General features: G+C 45.8%; 1 protein-coding gene across 2 annotated transcripts in view; it reads right to left on the reverse strand.

Moving 5' to 3' along the window:
- Positions 1–17,671, reverse strand: part of NAA25 (N(alpha)-acetyltransferase 25, NatB auxiliary subunit) — an 83,786-nt gene extending 66,115 nt beyond the window's left edge. The window contains exons 1-2 of one of the 2 annotated variants that reach the window (XM_003274408.3): positions 17,562–17,671; positions 1,675–1,760 (exon numbers count right to left, since the gene is read on the reverse strand). In XM_003274408.3, coding sequence (XP_003274456.1) covers positions 1,675–1,760; positions 17,562–17,619 — 144 coding nt within the window. In that variant the 5' untranslated portion in view covers positions 17,620–17,671. The remainder of the gene's footprint in view (positions 1–1,674; positions 1,761–17,561) is intronic. The other variant, XM_030821418.1, reaches the window with a different exon arrangement.
- Positions 17,672–19,422: the final 1,751 nt, after the last annotated feature.

The following is a 19,422-nucleotide window of genomic DNA, read 5'->3' on the forward strand; positions in this document are numbered from 1 at the left end:
CTCTAGAAAAAATTTGAAAAACAGGCCAGGTGCAATGGCTCACGAATGTAACCCCAGCACTTAGGAAGGCCAAGGCAGGAGGATTGCTTGAGCCCACAAGTTCAAGACTAGCCTAGGTAGGCAATATGGTGAGATCCCATTTTTACAAAAAGTTTAAATATTAGCCAGGTGTGGTGGTGCACATCTGTGGTCCCAGCTACTCGAGAGGCTGAGGTAGGAGGATCGCTTGAGCCTGGGAGGCGGAGGTTGCAGTGAGCTGTGATCATGCCACTGCAGTCCAGCCTAGGCAACAGAGTGAGAGAGACCCTATCTCCAAAAACAAAAAACAAAAAACAAAAGCCAGGCATGGTGGTACACCCTGTAGTCCCAGCTATGCAGGAGGCTGAGATGAGAGGATCATTTGAGCCCAGAAGGTCAAGGCTGTAGTGAGTCATGGTTGTGCTACTGCACTCCAGCCTGATTAATAGAGACCTTGTCTCAAAAAAAAAGTGCACAATATTGCTTAAAAGGATTCTGTGAAAATAAAATAAATTAGGTAAGTAATATGCAAATAAATAAACAGCTAGCTTTTACTGAAATATCACAGCCAGGCACAGTGGCTCACGCCTATAATCCCAGCACTTTGGGAGGCCGAGGCAGGCGGATCAGGAGGTCAGGAGATTGAGACCATCTTGGCCAACACAGTGAAACCCCGTCTCGACTAAAAATACAAAAAAATTAGCCAGGTGTGGTAGGACGTGCCTGTAGTCCCAGCTACTCAGGAGGCTGAGGCAGGAGAATCGCTTGAACCCGGGAGGCAGAGGTTGCAGTGAGCCGATATTGTGCCACTGCACTACAGCCTGGGCGACAGAGCAAGACTCCGTCTCAAAAAAAAAAAAAAAAAAAAAAAAAAAGAAAAGAAAAAAGAAGTATCACTTGTGGCATGTAAGTGACTATGGAAATAATTGACCTATAAAGTACTGAGAAAAAACACAAATAGTCAGTTGGGCGCAGTGGCTCATGCCTGTAACCCCAGCACTGGGAGGCTGAGGCAGGAAGATCACCTGAGGTCGGGAGTTTGAGACCAGCATGACCAACATGGGGAAACCCCATCTCTATTAAAAAATATACAAAATTAGCTGGGCATGGTGACGCATGCCTGTAATCCCAACTACGCGGGAGGCTAAACCAGGAGAATCGCTTGAACCTGGGAGGCAGAGGTTGTGGTACCTGAGATCAAGCCATTGCACTCCAGCCTGGGCAATAAGAGTGAAACTCCATCTCAAAAACAAAAGACACTAATAGTCACTAAAGAGATGTAACATCCTTTCTTTTTTTTTTTGAGACGGAGTCTCACTGTCACCTGGGCTAGAGTGCATTGGCGCGATCTCCGCTCACTGCAACCTCCACCTCCTGGGTTCAAGTGATTCTGCTGCCTCAGCCTACTGAGTAGCTGGGATTACAGGCACACGCCACCATGCCAGGCTAATTTTTGTATTTTTAGTAGAGATGGGGTTTCACCATGTTGGTCAGGCTGGTCTCGAACTCCTGACCTCGTGATCCGCCCGCCTCGACCTCCCAAAGTACTGGGATTACGGGCATGAGCCACCACGCCCGGCCCTCCTTTCTCTTTAAGGTAAGGAATTACAAATATAACCCGCCACAGGTAAGTAACTGAAGGGCAAATGAAGTTACCTTAGCACAATGAAGATCCTTATGTTTCTTCAACAGTTTATCTGCTTGCTGAATTGCCATTTTATTATTACCATTGTCAAGATAATCTATGAAAAAACAAATTATGTGAGTTATTATATTCCTTCAATAATAAATATAAAAAATGCACCAACTGGTATGAGATGTTTTGGAAAATATCTTAATTTGCTATATAAAACATCATGGAGGCCAGGCGTGGTGGCTTACGCCTGTAATCCCAGCACTCTGGGAGGCCGAGGCAGGTGGATCACTTGAGGCCAGGAGTTCGAGACTAGCCTGGTCAACATGGATAAACCCTGTCGCTACTAAAACTACAAAAATTAGCCAGGCAGTGGCAATGCACACCTGTAGTGCCAGGTACTTGGGAGGCTGAGGCACGAGAATCGCTTGAACCTGGGAGGCAGAGGTTGCAGTGACCTGAGATCATGCCACTGCACTCCAGCCTGGGCAAAACAGTAAGACCCTGTCTCAGAAAAAAGTAATAACACAAAATAATAATAATAAAACAAAATAATAAAAACATCATGAGCACAGTGCAATGGCTCACACCTGTAATCCCAGTACTTTGGGAGGCCAAGGTGGGTGAATCACTTGAGCCCAAGAATTGGAGACCAGCTCTGACAACTTAGTGAGACCCTGTCTCTAGAAGAAATATAAAAATTAGTCAGGCATGTTGCCATGCACCTGTAATCCCAGCTACTCAGGAGGCTGAGGTGGGGTGATCATTTGAGCCTGGGAAGTTGAGGCTACAGTGTGAGCCACGGTCATGCCACTGCACTTCAGTTTGGGCAACTGAGTGAGACCCTGATTCAAAAAAACCTTTTTTTAATTTAAAAAATTTTTTGAATAAATAAAAACATTATGGATCTAATTTTAACTATAAATGGCTAGGACAGTCAAGAATACAAACTTATCCCAGCACTTTGGGAGGCTGAGGCGGGTGGATCACGAAATCAGGAGATCGAGACCATCCTGGCTAACATGGTGAAACCCCGTCTCTACTAAAAAATACAAAAAATTAGCCAGGCGTGGTGGCGGGCTCCTGCAGTCCCAGCTACTCGGGAGGCTGAGACAGGAGAATGGCGTGAACCCAGGAGGAGGAGCTTGCAGTGAGCCGAGATGGCACCACTGCACTCCAGCCTAGGCGACAGAGGGTGACTCTGTCTCAAAAAAAAAAAAGAATACAAACTTACATCCCTATAGTCGTCTCTCATCTACAAGTAATATAATCACACTATGTAGTCCTTAGTGAAGATTCAAGACTATACATATTTAGATGAGATGACATTAATATTTTTATCTATGGATAATTAATGAGTTTAGTCACCAAAACCTTAAAATCTTTTAAAAATTAAAATAAAAACCAAAAAAGAAGCCTTTCTAGTATTCAGGCCTCAAATCTACCAAGTGGACTATGTTCCTTCAATGAAATATATTTAATGAGTACTGACTTTGCCACAGAGTTAAGTCTAATTTGCTGAAGAAAAAAATAAGAGAAAGTTTTACCCATAAGATTGGGAGGTAGGGAATGAATTTCAATAATAGCAGGAGTAGGCAAGGATGTAGGGAAAACAGTACTTTTTTTTTTTTTTTTTTGAGACAGGGTCTTGCTCAGTCGCCCAAGCTGGAGTGCAATGGCACGATCTTGACTCACTGCAACCTCTGCCTCCTGAGTTCAAGCAATTCTCCTGCCTCAGCCTCCCGAATAGCTGGGATTACAGGTGTGCACCACCATGCCCAGCTAAATTTTGAATTTTTAGTAGAGACAAGGTTTCACTATGTTGGCCAGGCTAGTCTCGAACTCCTGACCTCAAGTGATCTGCCCGCCTCAGCCTCCCAAAGTGAAGGGAGTATAGGCGTGTGCCCCCATGCCCAGCTGATACATTTCAAATTTTAAGGAATATGGAGACCCACCATAAAATTGTGTTAGGCTGAGTGTGGTGGCTCACGCCTGCAATTCCAGCACTTAGGAAGGCTGAAGCGGGAGGATCACTTGAGGCCAGAAGTACAAGACCAGCCCAGGCAACACAGCAAGACCCCATCTCTAGAAAAAATTTAAAAATTTGGCCAGGCGCGGTGTTTCACACCTGTAATCCCAGCACTTTAGGAGGCCAAGGCGGGCGGATCACGAGGTCAGGAGATCGAGAGCATCCTGGCTAACATGGTGAAACCCCATCTCTACTAAAAATACAAAAAATTAGCCGGGCATGGTGGTGGGTGCCTGTAGTCCCAGCTACTCGTGAGGCTGAGGCAGGAGAATGGCGTGAACCCGGGAGGTGGAGCTTGCAGTGAGCCGAGATTGCGCCACTGCACTCCAGCCTGGGTGACAGAGTGAGACTCCGACTAAAAAAAAAAAAAATTAAAAAATTTGTCAGGTATGGTGGCGCATGCCTATAGTCCCAGCTACTTGGGAGGTTTGCTTGAGCTCAGGAGGTAGAGGCTGCAGTGAGCAATGACTGCACTACTGCACTCCATTCTGGCTGGCAGAGCAAGACCTTGTCTCAAAAAAAAAAAACAAAAAAAACAAAAACAAAAAAAAAAAACAAGAAATGAGCTATTAAGCACAAAAGACAGAGAGAAAGAAAAAAAAAGACATGGAGGAACCCTATATTCATATTGCTAAGGGAAAAAAACCCAATCTGAAGAGGCTATATACTATATTACTCCTACATGGCATTCTGGAAAAGGTGAAAAACTATACAGATAGTAAAATCATCCGTGGTTGACAGAAGATGGAGGTTGGGATGGATAGGTGGAGCACAGAGGATTTTTAGGGCACTGACACATTCTGTATAATACTGTAATGGTGGATATATGTCTTCATACATTTGTGAAACCCACAGAATACACAACACAAAGAATGAAGCCTAAACTATTTATGGATTTTGATTAACAATTATGTATCATGTTGGCTCAGCAATGGTAACAAACGTATATGAATCCAAGTTGTTAATAATAAGGGAAACCCTGGGGATGGGGAGAGAGAGTATTTGGGAACTCTGTACTTTCTACTCATTTTTCTGTAAACCATAAAGCAGTTTTATGCTCTAAAAACAGTCTATTAATTATTTTAAAAAGTCTAACAGGCCGGGCGCGGTGGCTCACGCTTGTAATCCCAGCACTTTGGGAGGCCGAGGCAGGTGGATCATGAGGTCAGGAGATCGAGGCCACAGTGAAACCCCGTCTCTACTAAAAATACAAAAAAAATTAGCCGGGCGTGGTGGCGGGTGCCTGTAGTCCCAGCTACTCGGAGAGGCTGAGGCAGGAGAATGGCGTGAACCCGGGAGGCGGAGCTTGCAGTGAGCCAAGACTGCGCCACTGCACTCCAGCCTGGGCGACAGAGCGAGACTCCGTCTCAAAAAAAAAAAAAAAAAAAAAAAAGTCTAACAAAAGCAAAGACTCATTTCCAGAGAAGAAAAATGAGAAGTGTTATAAATGGGAAACAGTACAGTAGCTGTCAATTCTAAATATACAAAGATGACTGAACACAGGCCAGTTCACAATCCTGTACCACTACCAGGTTCCTCTTTGCTCATCAAGGTTCCATATCAGCAAAGGCACAGACAACTTAAAATAATCTATGACCCTGGTGGCTCGGAGTGTCCCACAGAACAGAAATAAACTGTCATTTTACTATACGGTTTAAATTTTCCTGCAATGAACACTTAACTAAAACTTAGTCTCATGAATGCATGAGTTCAATGCACTTAATGCATTTAATATTGATGAGCACCAATAATGCTAGGTAAAAAGATAAGAAGACTTACTCTGTAGGGAATCACAATTTAGAGAGGAAGGCCAAAGACCTAATATTCTGGAGAGGCATTGGAGAATCACAGAAATCTAAAAGCACATAATCTTGGCCTAAATACCTAAACATCTAATACCAGTTTTCTTAAATCCTTACCTGAGGTGACAGGTCATCATTTGTCCTTATAAACTATCTGACAAAGATAAACCAGTTCAATAAACGACACCCTCTCTTCCTCATAACTTGATGCTGATCTCATTCTGAGTCAGTTCAAAGTCACTGCTGACTCAGTGGTCCTGCAAGATTCCAGGTTCATAGAACCTATCTTGAAGCCTTCTCAAAGGTTAAACATATTTGATGAGACCCATCTCTGAAGGTCTGCCCATAAATGGATCAGACCAGAGGTTAGGACCATAAGGGTATTTTTCCCTTCCCCTCTGTAGTTGACGATGTTCTGATATAACGTACCTACTTGCCCATGCCCTCTTGTCTGGAAATGGTTTCCAGTGCCCCTGCTAAAGGGGTAGGACTAGATGACCATGTCTAGACCATGTAACTGCAGCCAACCCCAGGGTGGACATTTGATCCAAGGTGGGTAAATCAGGTTTCTTCCTGGTACTGTCTAACACTGAAAGCCAGAGTCAGTAAGTTACAAGGAACCTCAGTTGGAAAATCTTAAAAATTTTAAGTCTGAGTTTACCAGTGGCAGCTCCAGAATTTCTATTTTGAAGGCACTTTCGGGGATGCAAGTTGATTGATGTGCAGCAAAGAAAAAGAGTTGTCTCGGCTGGGCACGGTGGCTCACGCCTGTAATCCCAGCACTTTGGGAAGCTGAGGCGGGGAGATCACGAGGTCAGGAGATCGAGACCATCCTGGCTAACACGGTGAAACCCCATCTCTACTAAAAATACAAAAAATTAGCCGGGCGTGGTAGCGGGCACCTGTAGTCCCAGCTACTCGGGAGGCTGAGGCAGGAGAATGGCTTGAACCTGGGAGGTGGAGCTTGCAGTGAGCCGAGATTGCGCCACTGCACTCCAGCCTGGGAGACAGAGCGAGACTCCGTCTCAAAAAAAAAAAAAAAAAAAAAGAAGAGTTGTCTCTTGACTCTTTATTCACATAGCATTTATATAAAAATGAAAAATGTCAATTACCTTTATTGGAAAATCCAGAGAGATTAAGCTTATGGGGTGAGGCTAATGAACCCTCCCTTCTCCAGCCACAGCTTGGTGTGGCTACAAAAGTCAACATGTTGGGTTCTGGGTAAGTTGATGAGTAAGCAGGAAAAAACAGTCTGAAGAACCCAGCAGGCCCGGCGGCTCACGCCTGTAATTCCAGCACTTTGGGAGGCAGAGGCGGACGGATCCCTTGAGGTCAGGAGTTCGAGACCAGCCTGGCCAACATGGTGAAACCCCATCTCTACCAAAAAAAGTACAAAAATTAGCTGGGCGTGGTGGTGCACGCCTGTTATCCCAGCTACTTGGGAGGCTGAGGCATGAGAATCAGCTGAACCCGGGAGGCGGAGGTTGCAGTGAGCTGAGATTGTGCCACTGCATTCCAGTCTGGCGACAGAGCAAGACTCCATCCCCCCCACCAAAAAAAAAAAGCAGAGAAATGAATAGACACAGAACTGAGAAAGAAGCTTCAGGTCCTGACAACTTTCTCATTTCCATCAGGTCCTGGGGCACTACACTCTTGCCTTAGCTCCCACAAGGATTTACAGTAACCGTCTTTACTTGCGCCGGAAGAGATTGTTTCTTCACCTGAAAGAGTTTAAAACACTTTACCACATTCAGCCAGGTATCAGGCTCCCCTTTCCTGGACCTAGGAGAGTGTGACTAATTAGCTGCTAAGTCTCTTGGGAAAGTTTATTTTCATTTTACATTACTAAATCTGTAATATAAGTTAAGTGGTCCTTGGAGAAAACAAGCCAATAAAAACGATATCCTAAGTCTGTCTTCTTAGTAAGTCTTTTTAAAAAGCTACTCAAGGGGAATTGTAGTTTGGCCATGAGGAATGGTGCTGTTCCCTTAATAATAGGAGTCAGCCAAAATCAGCCATCCACAGATCAGGCAATGGAAACAATAAGATGTACTGGTTACAGCAGTATTTTCCAAAGCATGGGTGAGTGCCATTCCAAATGAAATGTTTTTAGTCCTTGCAGACAGCCGTAGATAATACTCACAGTGAAAAAGTCAATCTCTCTCTTTTTTTTTTTTTTTTGAGACTCGCTCTGTTGCCCAGGCTAGAGTGCAGTTGTGCGATCTCAGCTCACTGCAACCTCCACCTCCCAGGTTCAACTGGGATTGTGCTGAGATTACAGGCGTGAGCCACCACGCCTGGCCCTAATCTCTTTTCTAATACTTCCTTTACATTAAGGAGAAAGTGTCAGTTTGGTGCTAGCCTACTATTTCTCTAAAAATTGATAGTATCTTTTTTTTTTTTTTTGGAGACAGAGTCTCACTCTGTCACCAGGCTGAAGTGCAGTGGCATGATCTCGACTCACTGCAACCTCCACCTCCTGGATTCAAGCAATTCTCCTGCCTCAGCCTCCTGAGTAGCTGGGACTACAGGCGAGCACCACCACACCCAGCTAATTTTTTTTGTATTTTTAGTAGAGATGAGGTTTCACCATGTTGGCCAGGATGGTCTCAATCTCTTGACCTCGTGATCCGTCTGCCTTGGCCTTTTTTTTTTTTTTTCCAGAAGGAAGGAATAGGTCCTGAAGTTTCACAAGTATCAGAATCTGGTTAATAACATTGTTTAGTTTTCATTGTACTTTACTTTTATAGTTTTATTTTCCTAGAGCAAGTGATACAGGTTTTCCACTCACAGCAATAATATAGATTAAAAAATAAATTTAATTTTAAAAGTCACCTTGGAGAAAAATATTAAGTGATAGCACAGATAATACTATAAAGCAGCTAAAATAATGAGATTAGGTAAAAGAACAATAGAAATTTGGGAAGAACTGGGATAAATCATTGGCAAGACACTATCAAAATATGTTGAATGAACGCACAAGCTGCACTCCTGAGGTAACACTTCCCAAAGAAGCTACTAGTCCTTGGAGATGCAGGCAGCAGCAGGCCTGGACACATGCAGGCCTGCTGTCCACATGCCCTGGAGAAGAGGTCCTGGGATTTGTTCATCCAATCTTACTGAGGGATGGATACTGACAGTAGGAAAAGTATCAATTTTGCAAATAAAAAGGAAAGTTTTTAATCTGCATGTTCTTGCAGCTGCCATGAATGGTCTCCTTAGCAGCTGAAATAATATGCTCAGTTTCCACTTCCTACAAGAATTTCAGAGACTATTAAAGATATTGCCCCAACTTAGAAAAACGCTAAAGAGAGCTCCATCTTTAAACACAATATCCTTTACTTAAAAATTCTAAAAGTTGGAGAATAGGAGCCTTACTTTTACCAAGAATACAAATTACAGAAGACACATTCCTTCAGTCAGCAAGCCTTTGTTAAATACCTACCATGTGCAAGATTGCAAGGGACAATGATGAACCTAAAAATGAATAACGCCTCCTAACTGACCGACCCATCCTACATTTGCCTCCTATTTATTTATGTACTTATTTATTTATGACAGAGTCTTGCTCTGTCACCTGGCTGGAGTGCAGTGGCACGATCTCGGCTCACTCGGCAACCTCCGCCTCCCAGGTTCAAGTGATTCTCCTGCATCAGCCTCCTGAGTAGCTGGGACTACAGGCGTGCGCCACCACGCCTGGCTAATTTTTTTGTATTTTAGTAGAGACGGAGTTTCACCATGTTGGCCAGGATGGTCTCGATCTCCTGACCTCGTGATCCTCCTGCCTCAGCCTCCCAAAGTGCTGGGATTACAGGTGTGAGCCACCGCACCTGGCCTTGCTTCCCTTTTAGTTTAATGGTTTATTTCCCACACAGTATTCAGAGCTATCTTTTTTACATGCACACCTTATCACTCTACTCCTCTGGTTAAATCCTTTCAATGTCATCCACTGTCTTTTTCTTTCTTTTCACAGGTATTGATTCTACAGTCTTTTTTTTTTTTTTTTTTTTTTTGAGATGGGGTCTTGCTCTGTCGCCCAGGCTAGAGTGCAGTGGCTCGATCTCAGCTTGCTGCATGTTCCGCCTCTCAGGCTCATGCCATTCTCCTACCTCAGCCTCCGGAGTAGCTGGGACTACAGGCACCCGCCACCAAGCCCGGAGAATTTTTTTTGTATTTTTAGTGGAGACGGGGTTTCACCGTGTTACCAGGATAGTCTCGATCTCCTGACCTCGTGATCCACCTGCCTGGGCCTCCCAAAGTGCTAGGATTACAGGCGTCAGCCACCGCGCCCAGCCTGATTCCACTGTCTTTAAAACAAATTTCAATATCCTTAAAATGGATTACAAAGCTGAGTCACTGCCCACCCCAGCCTCATCTCACTTCCTCACTCATCTCTTCATTCCAACTGCACAAGCCTTTGCTTACATCCTCAAGTGGACCAAGCTCCTTTTCTCAGGGTCTTCACCACCCTCTCCCCATCTCTTTGCCTAACCCTGGTTCTCCTTTCATGTCCAAAGTAAAACATCATTTCCACAGGAAACCTTTTCTTGACCTGACCCCAACAGTCCAAATGCCCCTATTGTATGCTCTCATGGCAAACTGTCCTATTCCTTCAAATCCCTTAACACAACTGTAATGGTGATGTGTACTGTCATTTCAAGGAGATAAGCTCCTTGAAAGCAGAAACTATGTCTGTGCTGTTTAGTACTCATTCTCTGCATCTATATTGTGCCTAACACTTATCAGGCCCTCAATAAATGTTGAATGAAGGAATGCATAAATGAACAAATTGTATGGGGGAAGAAAAAGGGCAGTCTGTTAGAAAAATGGAAGATATATATATATACGATAATACAGGCCGGGTGCGGTGGCGCATGCCTGTAATCCCAGCAGTTTGGGAGGCCGAGGAAGGTGGATTGCTTGAGGTCAGGAGTTCAAGACCAGCCTGACCAACATGGTGAAATCCCATCTCTACTAACGATACAAAAATTTAGCCAGGTGTGGTGGCAGGTGCTTGTAATCCCAGCTACTTGGGAGGCTGAGGCAGGAGAATCACTTGAACCCAGGAGGCAGAGGTTGCAGTGAGTGGAGATTGTGCCATTGCACTCCAGCCCAGGTGACAGAGTGAGACTGCATCTCAAAAAATCCATCTCAAAAAAAAAAAAAAGATGATACAAAGTCATCACAACAGGAAGTTCAAAGAACCAATGATTAGTGATGGCTACCAGCTATTAAATTAGATTTTTTCCAAATCCTTTCAACTTTTTTTTTTTTTTTGAGACAGAGTCTAGCTTTGTCACCCAGGCTGCGGTGCAATGGTGCATGCCCGGCTCACTGCATCCTCCACCTCCTGGGTTCAAGCTATTCTCCTGCCTCAGCCTCCCGAGTAGCTAGGATTACAGGCGTGCATCACCATGCCCAGCTAATTTTTTTGTATTTTTAGTAGAGACGGGGTTTCACCATGTTGGCCAGGCTGGTCTGAAACTCCTGGACTCAAGTGATCCACCCAGGAGGTGGAGGTTGCAGCGAGTTGAGATCGCACCATTGCACTCCAGCCTGGGCGACAAGAGTGAAACTCCATCTCAAAAAAAAAATAAAATAAAAATTTAAAAAACTAGCCACGCATGGTGGCATGTGCCTGCAGTGCCAGCTACTCCAGAGGCTGAGGCGGGATGATCGCTTGAGCTCAGGATGTTGAAGCTGCAGTGAGCCACGTTCACATCACTGCACTGCAGCCTGGAAAACACAGCAAGACCTTGGCTCCAAAAACAGAAAAAAAAAAGAAATGTACTAATCTCTTCATCTTGCCCTATGTTTCAACAACTACCCTCTAATCTATGTATTCATCTAAGAATATTTTTGTGCATTAAAACCTTCATTTTCAGTTTAAAAGTCTAGGTCAGGGTTTTTCGTTTGTTTGAATTATTCAGCTAAGACAGCAGAAGAGTTTTTTGTTTATTTGTTTTGACATAGAATCTTGCTCTGTTGCCCAGGCTGGAGTGCAGTGGCACAATCTCAGCTCACTGCAGCTTGGAGTTCCTGGGTTCAGGCATGCACCACCACACTAGCTGTCCCCCCGCCCCCCACAATGCAGTCTCGCACTGGAGCCCAGGCTGGAGTGCAATAGCGTGATCTCGGCTCACTGCAACCTCCGCCTCCTGGGTTCATGCGATTCTCTTGCCTCAGCCTTCCGAGTAGCTGGAATTACAGGTGCACACTACCACACCCGGCTAATTTTTTGTATATTTTTAGTAGAGACGGAGTTTCACTATGTCGGCGAGACTGGTCTCAAACTCTTGACCTCATGATCCGCCGGCCTCGGCTTCCCAAAGTGTTAGGATTACAGGTGTGAGCCACTATTCTATATCTAAAAATACAGCTGAGCCCTATTTTTTATTTTTTTGAGATGAAGTCTCGCTCTGTCCCCCAGGCTGGAGTACAGTAGCACAATCTCAGCTCACTGCAGCCTCCGCCTCCTGGGTTCAAGTGATTCTCCTGCCTCGGCCTCCTGAGTAGGTGGGGTTACAGGCGCCTGCCACCACACCTGGCTAATTTTTGTATTTTTAGTAGAGATGGGGTTTTGCCATTTTGGCCAGGCTAGTCTCGAACTCCTGGCCTCAGGCAACCCACCCACCTCGGCCTCCCAAAGTGCTGGATTACAAGCATGAGCCACCTCGCCCAGCCAAACCACTGTGCCCAGCCTTGTATGCTTGTTACACTTGGCCAAAACTGAACACAAAAATAGTCCAGAATGTCACAGGTCCAGGGCAAAAGACCAACAGGGACTGTTTGGTTATGAGCAAGGTTTTAGTATGGCAGAGGTGGTCTCAGCCATCCGACGGTGATGGAAGTTCTAGATTCATTGAGAGAAGTTCTAGTAAGTCAGGGCTTTTTAAATGGTCATATTTTCAGAATGGAAAAAAATAGGTTGTGCCAAGTGACTTTTCTACAGAAAGGCAAGATAGTCTTCACTTACCAAGGTACCCTGTCACTTCTGAGGCAAAATAGGACCAGACTCGCAAAGCTACCACACTGTCCAAGGGGAGGTCAGAAAAAATACCACTTTTGATTGAGGACCTGCGAGTTTTCATTTATGAACTAGAGCAGTGGTCCCCAACCTTTCTGGCACCAGGGACCGATTTCATGAAAGACAATTTTTCCACAGATGGCAGGGAGGGATGGTTTGGGGATAAAACTATTCCACCTCAGATATCAGGCATTAGTTAGATTCTCATAAGGAGCGCCAACCTGGATTCCTCACATGCACAGTTCACAACAGGGTTTGTGCTCCTACTCCTAAAAGCTGATCTGACAGGAGGCGGGGCTCAGGCAGTAATGCTCTCCCCCACAACACCCTGCTGCTCACCTCCTGCTGTGCGGCCCATTTCCTAACAGGCCACAGACCAGTATCATACACCATCCCGGGGTCAGGAACTCCTAAACTATGAACTATAGTAGAATAATTACCTGAGCCAGGCACCCAAGAGAAATGTCCTAACTCAGCAAAGAAGTGACTGTCACCGGGCACACACTGGAAAATATCTTACACCTGATCCAGGCTAATCCAAGACTGCAGGTCAGTATGACATATTAAAACAAGGGATCTCATGCCTGTGTATGTGTGTATATTCTAAAGACTATGCAAACATTTTTTCTATTTTGAACTTTCTCTATTCCATTATGCCATTTGCTGACCTAGCAATTCCCATATTCTATACAAATTTATTAAGTGCCATACCTGCCATCAATGCCACTTCCAATTATTTAAAAATACGAGGGTGAAATTAAAAACAAAAAAGAAAGAAAAATAAATAAATAAATAAAAGTATGGGGTAGAGGAGGCTGCATAGCAAAACAGAGTCAAATATTTATTATCTCCCTCCATCCCTTCGCTTCCCTAATCCATAACCACTGAAAACATTTTAAAATTAAGAATAATGGGGCCAGGCGCAGTGGCTCACGCCTGTAATCCCAGCACTTTGGAAGGCTGAGGCGAGTGGACCACATGGTCAGGAGTTCAAGACCAGCCTGGCCAATGTGGTGAAACCCCGTCTCTACTAAAAATACAAAAAATTAACCGGGCGTGGTGGCGGGCACCTGTGTTCCCAGCTACTCAGGAGGCTGAGGCAGGAGAATGGCGTGAACCTGGGAGGTGGAGCTTGCAGTGAGCAGAGATCACGCCACTGCACTCCAGCCTGGGGGACAGAGTGAGACTCCATCTCAAAAAAAAAACCAACAAACAAACAACAAAAATTAGCAGGGCATGGTGGTGGGTGCCTGTAACCCAGCTACTTAGTGGGCTGAGGCAGAGAATTGCTTGAACCCAGGAGGCGGAGGTTGCAGTGAGCCAAGATCACGCCACTGCATTCCAGCCTGGGTGACAGAGCAAGACTCCTTCTAAAAATAATAATAATAATAATGGGCAGGGCGCGGTGGCTCACGACTGTAACCCCAGCACTTTGGGAGACCAAGGCAGGCAGACTGCTTGAGCTCAGGAGTTCGAGACCAGCCTGAACAACATGGTGAAATCCTGTCTCTACAAAAAATACAAAAATTAGCCGGGCGTGGTGGTGCCCACCTGCAGTCCCAGTACTCAGGAGGCTGAGGTGGATGGATGACTTGAGCCTGGGAAGTGGAGGTTACAGTGAGCCAAGACACTCCAGCCTGGGTGACAGAGCCAGATCCTGTCTCAAAAAAATAATGAAAGAAGGCACTGGGGCTTACCAAGTCACACAAGAGTACAAAATCTGCTGGCAACTACGTAGCAAAAGAGAATAATTTTAGCAAAAGGAGACCAAATAATCAAGTATGGGTTCCAGTAAGGTCATGGGTGGAGGTTTTCAAAAACGAAAAATGCAATACCCAAACTTATTAGTAATGTGAGATGCACTGGGAAGATGTTTCAAATCTATGCACACAGAAAAGCTATTCCAACCCTAGACACCACCAGTAAAATTTCAACCCACCACAATTTATCACCTCATAGCCCTGTCCATGTATACCCTCAATGAATTCCAGCAAGAGCTGAGGCTCCAAGCAAGGTTTCCAACACAATTGTAAAATAAATCCTGAAACCTTGGCAGTACAAATACTGTTGTACAAAGACAGTGATGCTACTGAATCTGAACTTGGTGAAAAGCTGAGCTCTCAGTGAGAATGCCTATGTTCGAATCCCAGCTCTACAACTTGGTAGCTACAACCTTGAGCAAGTTAATCTCTAGGCTTCAGTTTGATCACAATAACCTTACCTACCTAATAGGGCAGTTAGCCCACCAGTAAACACTAATTAATGCTGATAGTTGTTGAATTTTTGGCTGGTGGGCAAGTACCACCATAGATGAGTTTATTCATTTGTCAGAATGTCTGAATTCAAGGAACCATAGTTGTTTGGGGGTACTAATGTATTTAAACAACAAAAGTGTGGAGTTCAAAGGTCAAATGTGCTTAAGTGCTGAATTCACTGACAGTCTGTACCGTTCTTTTCCTAGTCCTGCCAGTTTATACTAATCGCCTTAGAATTCCTGAAGAAAGCCTCTTCTAATCCTCTTCCCATGTACATGTAACAAAAGCTACATAATTCTGACTTCAGTTTTGAGAATATAACTTGTTAATATATCCTGATGTTTAGTGATGTGAAACGGACATAGTGTTTCCCACTGGACGTCAAAACACTATTAATTCTAAATAACTATGGGACCAAAGAAATTATCTTTGGTCCTCAAGAACAATTTTAAAAATCAAATTATTCTTGAAAGTATTGAGTCTTTTTAGTTTAAAAAAAAAAAAGTCTGCAGGCAGCTGCTGCACAAAGCTGTAATGAGTCACAAACTATGAACCCTGGATTCAGTTCTCACCTTCCATCACCCACCTTGTATATATTATCTCTGTCCTCTGAAAATATACACTGGAGGGCAAGGGCATGAGAATATGCAGCCCCGGGGAAATAGGAAATCAGAGTCCTTTCTCTGCCACTTACCATCTGCATGACCTCAGGCAAATCAGTGTCTTCAGCTCAAAGTGAGGTGGTTTCTAGCACAATAGTTAAGAAGGTGAGCCTGGGCCAGGCGCAGTGGCTCACACCTGTAATCCCAGCACTCTGGGAGGCCGAGGCAGGAGGACTGCTTGAGCTCAGGAGTTTTAGATTAGACTCAGCAACATGACGAAACCCATTCTCTACAATATATACAAAAATTAGCCGGCATGGTAGTGGGCACCTGTAATCCCAGCTATTCAGGAGGCTGAGGCAGGAGAATCACTTGAAGCCAAGAGGAGGAGGCTGGTTGCAGTGCACTGTGATTGTGCAACTGCACTCTAGCCTGGATGACAGAACGAGACTGTCTCCAAAAAAAAAAAAAAAAAAAAAAAAAGGTGAGCCTGGAGCCAGGCATGGTGGCTCACACCTGTAATCCCAGCACTTTGGGAGGCTGAGTAGGTCAAGAGTTCGAGTCCAGCCTGGCCAACATGGTAAACTCCTGTCTCTACTAAAAACATGAAAGTTAGCTGGGCTCGGTGGCATTCAACTGTAATCTCAGCTACTCAGGAGGCTGAGGCAGGAGAATTGCTTGAACCTGGGAGGCAGAGGGTGCAGTGAACTGAGATTGTGCCACTGTACTCCAACCTGGATGACAGAGTGAGATTCAACTCAAAAGAAAAAAAGGTGAGCCTGAAACAGTCCACAGGGTTTCAAATTCCACCTCCAAGAAATACTAGCTGAGTGGCCTTAGATAAATTACGCAACATCAATAAAGCCTCAGTTTCCTCATCTGGTTTTGTTGTTGTTGTTGTTGTTAAAGGGTTCAGGGGCAGGAAAAAACAGTACCCACCTCTTGAGAATGGGTGAAGATTATATTAGATAACCCATATAAAAGGCCAAGGCCAGTGACTGTCATAATGAGTCATCTATAAACCTTAGCTATAGGATTGTTGCTAAAATCAAATGAGATGTGAGAGTAAAAAATCACACAAATTATGAAATAAAAGCCGGACTAACTGTGGCCAGAAACAAAGTTAACCACCGCCCCGCCCCCCAAAACGATTCCCGCCATGGAGAGAAGTCTCCAATTTAGTAACATCCACACGAGGTCTATAAATACGATGTCTACTTGTGTAAAAACCACTGACCTTGAAGCTTCCTCACCATTAAGTGAGATAGACCAAGATCATAAAACCATCTAAGAGGAAAGGAAATGCAAAAAGGACCAATCCAATTACACATCTCAGTTATTGGAAAAGGATTTCTCCCAAACTCAAATCTGTGATTTTTCACTACCAGGGTAAATGGATGACATCAAGGTCTTCAAGTCAACGGGTTGAGGTAAGAGTTGTGGAGAGGGATCTGCTTAGCACAGGGGAGGAAAGCTGCAGAGAAAACCATAGAGAAGCTGCAGAAAGGAGAAGCCCTCCAGTAGCTCTGCATGCCCCTCTGACACGAGCTATCACAATCTTTTCACCGCTATTTTGGGCCCAAGACCCCCTCCCCCCGCCTCCCACGTGTGACCAGAGCAGCTGCTTCTCCACCCAACAGCTCTGGATTGGGAGCCTGGACTCTCGGGCCTGCTCCTGACTCGATCTGGGTGACCTTGCCCCTTCCCCACTCCGGACCTCAGTTTCTCCTGTGCACCGAAGCCCACCTAGTCAGACAACCCTCTAGGCCCAATTCCCGTAAATAAAAAAAAAATCTCTGGTAGGGAATCTTCCCTCAGGCAGGGCGTCCCACCCTCGTGCCGGAGCCGGCTTCCACCTTCGGGGAGATCTCTGGTCTCCCTAGGAGCGGCGGTAACGATGCAGCCTGCGGGTAGCGCAGGTGGCTGCAGAACCACGCGTCCCACAGGGCCTCCCAGGCAGGCCAGCTCTGCCGACCAGCTGCTGCCCAGACCGCGCCGCTACCACTTCAGGGCTGAGGAAGGTTGGGCCGGCGCCTACGCGAGGCCCGCGGCTGCGGCCTAGTGGCCCGCGCGGCCCGCCCCCTGCGCCTGCCGGGCCCGCGCGCAGGCCTTCAGCACCCCTCCTGGTCTTTCGCCCCAGCCTCGGCAGCCCTCGGCGCGTCGGGCTGGTGAGCGGGCTGGTCCAAGGCACTCACCGTAAATGGGCCGGAGGCGCCTGTCGTTAGGGTCCTGCACATGGCCCCGCGTCGCCATGATGACAAGCGCAGAACCACAGTGCGCACGCGCGGGGCAGGACCCCGGGAAAGGGCTATTAAAGGGCCAGCGTCAATCTCGCTTGTCTATCACGATAGTCGCGGTGCTGCGACTGAATGCGCCTGCGCGGAAAGGGAAGCATCCACTCTTGCCGACTGCCACCTTTTTAAACGCTGTTCCTTCACTTAGCAGGTGGGATCAAGCTGGCAAGAGGAGGAAGCTGTTGCTGTTAAAATCTTCCGAGTCACTGACTGGGAAGTGAGGAGAAGAGGGGAGAAAGCTCTCAAAGTTAGGGTTCGGCTGCTCCTGTTTATCCTATTTATTCTCTGTCCTGAAGAACCAGCTAGACTTTGCTGTGATTAATTGCAGAGGAACCAGAAACTCCTGGAGGAGAGAGACCCAGGGGAAAGTTGGGGAAGCGCGGCTGATCAACAGCAAAAATCTGCCAAAAAAGTTCGAGAGAGCCGGGCGCGGTGGCTCAGCCTGTAATCCCAGCACTTTGGGAGGCCGTGGCGGGCGGATCACACGTCAGGAGATCGAGACCATCCTGGCTAACACGGTGAAACCCCATCTCTACTAAAAATACCAAAAATTAGCCGGGCGCAGTGGCGGGCGCCTGTAGTCCCAGCTACTCGGGAGGCTGAGGCGGGAGAATGGCATGAACCCGGGAGGCGGAGCTTGCAGTGAGCCGAGATCGCGCCACTGCACTCCAGCCTGGGTGACAGAGCAAGACTCCGTCTCAAAAAAAAAAAAAAAAAAAAAGTTCGAGAGCCCTCCACCACCTGTTCCTGGACCAAACTGAGCGTCAGGCTGCTATTTCTCCTGGTCCAGTAAGGAGATGCAGATGAACTGGAGAGGAAGCGAGTTTTTATTTCTGCAACCAGTTACAGGGAGAAGACCTGGAAATCATCACCAGACCAACTTAAAATTACAAAGCTTTCCACAGCTTATATACCTTCTAAGCTATATGTCTACGTGTAAATGTGCATTCATCTAAAGACATACGTGATTAACTCGCCGGGCGCGGTGGCTCATGCCTGTAATCCCAGCACTTTCGGAGGCTGAGGGGGGTGGATCACGAGGTCAGGAGATCGAGACCACGGTGAAACCCCATCTCTACTAAAAATACAAAAAATTAGCTGGGCGCAGTGGCGGGCGCCTGTAGTCCCAGCTACTAGGGAGGCTGAGGCAGGAGAATGGCGTGAACCTGGAAGGCGGAGCTTGCAGTGAGCCGAGATCCCACCACTGCCCTCCAGCCTGGGCGAGCAAGGCTCCGTATCAAAAACAATAATAATAATAATAATAATTGATTAACTCACTTTAGTCTATAACTAAGGTTTGAGTCCTGAAGACTTTCCTTTGAAGCCTCAGTAAATTTACTTAATCTAAATGGCAATAGGTGCTGGGGTGATTACCCTTATCTTGCCTCCTGCTAAATCATGGAGGTTTGGGAGTTACTTCAGACCCCCAATAAAATTTGTTTAATCCTAAATGCGTCCTGTTAGGAATTCTTTCGTTATTTTGTCATGCTTTAAGGCCAAGGAAAGGCCTAGGCAAAACTCTTGGTGGGCTTTTGTTACATTCCAGCCTTTGTATAAGGGCACTGGCTTTTTTTAGCTTTTAATATCTAACTTAACCACTCAGTCAGTACTGAAACAGTTGTTATGGAGGCCTGTGTTAGTGAGACCTGGCCTGCCACACACCCTTCTCCCAGGACTCAGCCAACAAAGAAGCATCCTAGATGAATACTTACTCAGTATCTGCCTAGAGTATTTAAATGCAAGGTCTTTACATTTATTCTCT

The sequence above is a fragment of the Nomascus leucogenys genome, chromosome 10 (genome assembly GCF_006542625.1).
Source record: "Nomascus leucogenys isolate Asia chromosome 10, Asia_NLE_v1, whole genome shotgun sequence".
NCBI lineage: Eukaryota > Metazoa > Chordata > Mammalia > Primates > Hylobatidae > Nomascus > Nomascus leucogenys.